Below are 6,042 nucleotides of genomic sequence, written 5' to 3'. Positions count from 1 at the left end.
TCAGAGCTCTGCTTCCCGGATCAGCCTGTGGCTGGCAGGTGTGTGGGAAATGAGAAGACCCTGCCCTGCCCGGTGTGCTGGGGGGACAAGGAGCTCTCACCTTCTCCCACCCCCTGAAGCTTCCTGGCTGCTCTGAACGATAGGGGTCAGATTCTGTTACTTTGGCCTCCCAGAGCTTTGAGTTTTTTTTCCTTTCCCTGTGAATAGCGGGATTGTGGTTGAGGCAGCAGGTGCTGAGTGGGGGACTCTTGTTGTTCCAGATGCCGGTGACCTTCGAGGAGGTGGCTGTGTATTTCGCCCAGGGGCAGGGGGCTCTGCTGGACCCCACTCAGAGAGCCCTCTACAGGGATGTCATGCAAGAGAACTATGAGACGGTGACCTCGCTGGGTAAGGGATTCCTGTTCCCTCGGTTATTGGAAGCCATGGGATCTTCATGTCTGACTCTGATCAGGTTCTTCCCTCGTCAGTTAGATCAGAGGAAAATGTTTTGCGTAATGCACAGCTGCCATGTGACAGAGACTTGCATCTCCGGGCCCTCTCCAGTGAGACATGGTGTCAAAACCTAATGGACATGCTAGCTCATCCCCACCCCTCCAGCTTTCAAAGGGGCAGAATTCATTCATTGTCTTTTCTGTATTGATTCCCATTCACACACAGAATCCTTATTCACCACCCTTCTTGGGAATAGCTCCAGCCATTGGGATGGCTTACAAATAGGCAGGGGTTTAATGCCAGAGCTGTGTGTTCATCAGCAAGGCCCCTAGACTGGGCAGATCCTGGGAACTCCTATTGAGGGTGTAAAAATTCCCCTCACCTCCCCAGACATCTGCCTCTCCCAAGAGGGCTCAGGGACCATGTTCCCGTCCTCATGGGTTCCACATTCCCCAGCAGAGCACAGGGACAGGTTCCGCTCACAGAATGTCCTTCATGACAGACGTGCTCTCAATCCTCCATGCACCCTGATCTGGTCTGATTCCCCCCCCCCCCCCCCACACACACACACACACAGGATTTTCCTTTCCCAAACCTGAGCTGATCTCCTACCTGGAAAGAGGGGAAGAGCCGTGGGTCCCAGATCTCCAGGTCTGCGAGGAAAGAGAGTGCCTGAGAGGTGATTGCACAGGTGAGGACTGACACAGAAATGGGGAATGAAGGAAAAGCTTGAGAATCCCCAAAATATGATGCGCCCTCAGTTCTTCCTCATCTCACCCAGGGTAGCGCAGTAGTCACCAGATATCACTCATGGCTTTCTACCCAGTCTGTTGGCTGCAAAAGTTTCCTTCTCATCTCTCCTTCCCTGTGAGTGTTTGGGTGGCTTGTGGAGGCACAGTCCAATTGCTCAGTCTGTGTGTCGTGTTCACCCTTGTTGCTATTCCTCTTTCTCTCCAGCAAAATGATTCCTTTCGAGATTGTCTCTCTCTCCCAGCAGGTGCTGAGCGAGGGAGTGAGAACGAGAAGGGGAATCATCATCAGCAAGTTGCTGGGAAAGTGGAACCACAGGGGACCTTTGTAGAAAGAGCTGAAGGGAATTTTTCCCAGTGCTGGGAACAGGGAGAAACTTGTGGAAATTGGCACAGGTCAAAGAAGCTGCAGGGAAACCACCCAAAAAAGAAAGTGGATGAATCAAATTCCAAGGAAGACAAATGCTGTGAATGCCTTGGCTTGGGGAAAGGATTCATTCTGAGATCACATCAGACAATCCATACCGGAGAGAAACCCCTTCAGTGCTTGGACGGTGGACAAAACTTCAATAATCGCTCAGACCTGAATAACCATGGGAGAAGCCACACAGGAAAGAAACCCTATCAATGCCTCGAGTGTGGGAAATGTTTCATTTGGAAGTCAGAACTAATTAGACATCAGCTAAGCCACACAGGAGAGAGACCACATAAGTGCTTCGAGTGTGGGAAAAGTTTTATACAGAGGTCTGACCTTCTTAAACATCAGGCAATCCACACAGGAGATAGACCCCATAAATGTTTCAACTGTGGGAGAAGTTTCATACAGAGGTCAGACCTTTTTAATCATCAGGCAATCCACACAGGAGAGAGACCCCATAAGTGCTTAGACTGTGGGAAAAGTTTCATACGGAGGTCAGATCTTGTTAAACATCAGGCATTACACACAGAAGAGGAACCCCATAAGTGGTTAGTCTGTGGAAAAAGTTTCCTATGGCGGTCAGACCTTATTCAGCATCAGAGAATCCACACAGGAGAGAGACCTCACAAGTGCTTGGACTGTGGGAAAAGTTTCAAACGGAGGTCAGTTCTTTTTAAACATCAGGCATTACACAGAGGAGAGGGACCCCATAAATGTTTAGTCTGTGGAAAATGTTTTGTATGGAGGTCAGACCTTGTTAAACATCAGGTATTCCACACAGGAGAGAGACCCCATAAATGTTTAGATTGTGAGAAAAGATTCATACGGAGGTCAGACCTTGTTAAACATCAGGCAATTCACACAGGAGAGAGACCCCAGAAGTGCATGGAATGTGGAAAAAGTTTCATATGGAGGTCAGACCTTCTTATACATCAGCGAATCCACACAGGAAATAGACCACACAAGTGTTTATTCTGTGGGAAAGGTTTCATATGGAGGTCACGCCTTCTTAAACATCAGAGAATCCACACAAGAGAGAGAGCTCTTACAAGTGCTTAGACTGTGTGGAAATTTCACTTATAAACTTCTCTGACGCAGAGACAGAAAGTGTTTAGGAAATTGCATGTAATTGACCTAGATTCAACCTTTAGAGACATGCTAGAAAAGTGTGTCCTCCTCAGAGAAACTAGAGCTTCGAAAGGTAAACGTGTATTGTTAAAGACATGGAAGAAGGTAACTGTAGTAGTCTCTGTTTAGCTGTATCTTGTTAGAGGTTAACAATGGAAATAAACAGTTACTGTCTAGGGCTCTATTTGTGAATTCAGAGATCAAAAGGGAATATTAACATTTACATAAAACTTGGCTGTAATAATGTCATTGTCTGTCTCCTGAAAGTTTGTGGTAAACTGTCTATGAACTGCTTTATAGAGAATCACCTTGTGTTAATCCATGTAATTAATTACCAGTGATGTTTACGAAATAGGTCACTTCAAAAGCCTGTTGTTCAGCCAAGGACTGTGTGTTGTCTAGACGCCGCAAAAATTATCCTTTTGTCTCTGATCTACTTAAGCAGGTTTGGGGGGGAGTTTTGGGGGCGGGATTAGGGGGAGTCAGAAGACAGCGATCTCCAGTCCCTTCTGGACCACCCAGACATTGAAATTGGACATTGGACTAGAATTTGATGAAATGATTCTGTAAAGGACTCTTTGCAATTCTAAAGCATCATCTCAACGGTGAAACTGACCTAAGGACTCTGCATCTCTGTATGGATAATAATCGTTTAAGCAGCACACTCTCTCTTTTCTTCTTTTAATAGATCTTAGTTGCGTTAATAAGAATTGGCTGTAAGTGTGTATTTGGGTCAGAACTGAAGTATTCCTTCACTTGGTGGATAGCGTATAGGATCCTTTGGGATTGGTGGAACTTTTTAATAGATTTTTCCGCAATCCCCATCATGTTGGAGGGAGCCCAAGGCTGGGTTGCTGTAAGGGAGCTGTGCTTTGGCCTCTGTGTAGCAGTAAGGTATTGCAGGAGCGGCTTTGTTGCTGGCTTGGTGAATCTAAGGATTGCAATATCCCCTTTTTGAGGATTGTCGGCCCCATTCTTTGCAGTTTGTCCTATTTGAATAATCGCAGTGTGGATCCCTGGAACCCTGGTCACAATTACATAAATGCCTAGCGTGTGGGGAAAGTTTCATTCAGCTGTCGTGAAACACACCCTGCAGATCACAGGCCACCATCAACGGAGGTGGGGAAATCCACCAAAGGTCCCCAATTCTCATGGGCCCATGGCTCCCAACTCTTCCTGGGCACTGGGGAATGCCCCACGGGTCCCCACTACCTGTGGGCATTGTGGAATAGCTCTCAGTTTCCAGTCGCCATGCAAATCCGCCCCCAGCACAAGGTGCAGGGCGGAAATCCTTTAGGCATCTGGGTGAGGAGGATATGGAACTTGGGGAGGAGGGCAGGCGGTTATACAGGGGCTGCAGCAGCAGTCTGTGCTCTTGCTGCCTTTCCCGCATCAGATCCACCAGGCACCTGAGCATGTCCGTTTGCTCCCCCATTAGCCAGAGCATCGCATCCTGCCTCCTCTCACTGAGCTCCTGCCTCCTCTCATTGCACTCACTTAACGCCCCTGGACTCTGCCACTGTTTGCCTCCACACATTCAACTGTGCTCTATCAGTGCGGGAGGACTGCATGAGCTAGGAAAACATGTCATCATGAGTGCGTTTTGTTTTTTTTTGTTTGTTTTTTTGCCTTCTAATCTGCGATAACCTCAGGGACGGAGATGATAGAGGGAGCGTAGAAACATTTGCACCTGCAGGAGGTAAAAAAGGGGGAGTAGAATTTTAAAAGATACATTTCAGAAAACAAAAGGGAGACTCTTTCACAGTGAATCAAGCAATTCTCAGCAGACAGCACACATGCTTTAGGTACACAGTAGCATTTTGCCTTTGATATCAAATGCTTGCTGGTATGGTGTGACACATCACACACAGCTGGGCAATAGAGTTCGGTTTGCAGGCAGCCATGGTAAGCCAAAGGGTCCGTGGGGTTGGCTTCTTCCTCCATAACATATGGGACTGCTTTCGAACTGCAGCACCCTCCTTTCCCATAGCAACCAATACCAGTTGGGTTGGCCATTTAAAAGCAGGGGCTGAGGTTTTCGGGTGGATGTGCAGTGGAAACCCTCCCCCAACCCAATTCTCTGGGATGATCCCTTCTCCCCTCCCCACACCGCGTGGCTATTATCAGGGATGATCCCTTTCAACCAAATGCAAACAGCTCAGCATGAACTGGCTCCTCTGACTATCCCCTTAAACAAATGCCCCTATTTCAACCAGGTGACCATGAACGATATCACTCTCCTGAGGCTAACACAGAGAAATAAAGACCGAGTGTTGCTTGAATGCGACCAAAGCCCAGGACCATTCCCTGCCATGCTTTGTGCTGCAATGATTCCAGACTACTTGCTTCTGGCTTGACGTGGTAACATGTCCTATCATGGAGAATGGAATAAGGCAGCCCTACCCAGAAACCGTCTGCAAAGGTTTTTGGAGACCTCCAGGAGAGCTTCATGGAGATGTCCCTGGAGGATTCCTGCTCCATCCCCAGACACATTAACAGACTTTTCCAGGAGCTGTACTGGCCGCAAATGCATCCGAAGTCTTCAGAGCAAATGAATCATTAAAGACATTGCTTTTAAACCCTGTAGTGTATTTACAAAGGTACACGCATCAGAGGTGCTTTCTTCGGCTTTATGGTCCCGGAGCCCGCCTTTGCACTCAGAGTATGAAAAATAATATTTTCATAAGGAACTAAGGTAAAGGAGTGAAACTGCCCAGCCTGGATTCCAAGAGGTGTGAAACTCAGGGGCACGGGGCCAGTGGCAAGGACACACTGATGAAATGCTGGGCGGCTTTACACAGACACAGGAACTGAGACCTGGATTCTTTTAAACACTCAAAGCAGGTGGGACAGTGAGCTCTGGGGTGTGCGCGTGTCTGTAAATAGTTCACAATATCAAGTGTCCTCTCACAGATCAGTAACATCTTATGGTGGGGGGGGAGAGGGAGTGACCCTGTCTGGGCACTGCAATGCACTGGGCCTTTAAGGACAGTGCCCTGGGAAATGGGCACTAGAATCCTAGGAAATGGGGGAGGAAAAGCCCTAATGCCCCCCTGCCCCTCAATTTTGCAACCACTGCAGCTGGCTCAGCCCATCTGGGAGAACTTTTATCCCCTCTGCTCCGACCTTCCTATTCCTCGGTTTTCCCCTGCAGCCTGCCTGGCGGGGCCTGTACCCCGGTTCTCCTCCCTCAATCCCCCCACATGCCTCTGTCCCAGCCCCCCAGCACGGCCCAGCCAGGCTCCTCCCGACCCCCACACAGCGGGGCTGGCGGCAGCTTTCCCGGGCCCCGGGTGGGAATCGCAGCCAGCTCCA

The 6,042-nt window shown here is 48.8% G+C and overlaps 2 protein-coding genes across 7 annotated transcripts in view; one reads left to right on the top strand and one right to left on the bottom strand.

The window, feature by feature from the left end:
- The window catches only part of LOC127033358 (zinc finger protein 707-like), a 90,557-nt gene that overhangs the window by 70,827 nt on the left and 13,688 nt on the right, over positions 1-6,042 (bottom strand). The window lies entirely within an intron of this gene.
- On the top strand, positions 225-2,658 carry LOC127033299 (zinc finger protein 501-like). Of its 5 annotated transcripts, none has more exons than XM_050921280.1 (4): positions 225-387; positions 1,010-1,123; positions 1,427-2,093; positions 2,430-2,658. In XM_050921280.1, the coding sequence occupies exons 1-4, from the start codon at positions 261-263 to the stop codon at positions 2,656-2,658; spliced, it is 1,137 nt and encodes a 378-aa protein (XP_050777237.1). In that variant the 5' UTR covers positions 225-260. The 5 variants fall into 5 exon arrangements, with proteins under 5 accessions (XP_050777237.1, XP_050777236.1, XP_050777234.1 ...); XM_050921279.1 differs by having other exon boundaries at positions 2,346-2,658; XM_050921277.1 differs by having other exon boundaries at positions 1,430-2,658.

The sequence above is a fragment of the Gopherus flavomarginatus genome, chromosome 12 (genome assembly GCF_025201925.1).
Source record: "Gopherus flavomarginatus isolate rGopFla2 chromosome 12, rGopFla2.mat.asm, whole genome shotgun sequence".
NCBI lineage: Eukaryota > Metazoa > Chordata > Testudines > Testudinidae > Gopherus > Gopherus flavomarginatus.
The sequence above is the reverse complement of the archived record's forward strand: the minus strand, read 5'-3'. Positions and strand labels throughout refer to the sequence as shown.

What these genes read in the sequence shown, in the direction of transcription:
- LOC127033299 (XM_050921276.1), top strand. Translation starts at nt 261, where the DNA reads ATGCCGGTGACCTTCGAGGAGGTGGCTGTGTATTTCGCCCAGGGGCAG. An exon ending in TGAGACGGTGACCTCGCTGG is followed by an intron (nt 388 to 1,009) that starts GTAAGGGATTCC and finishes ACACACACACAG; the next exon opens with GATTTTCCTTTCCCAAACCT. An exon ending in CCTGAGAGGTGATTGCACAG is followed by an intron (nt 1,124 to 1,426) that starts GTGAGGACTGAC and finishes TCTCTCTCCCAG; the next exon opens with CAGGTGCTGAGCGAGGGAGT.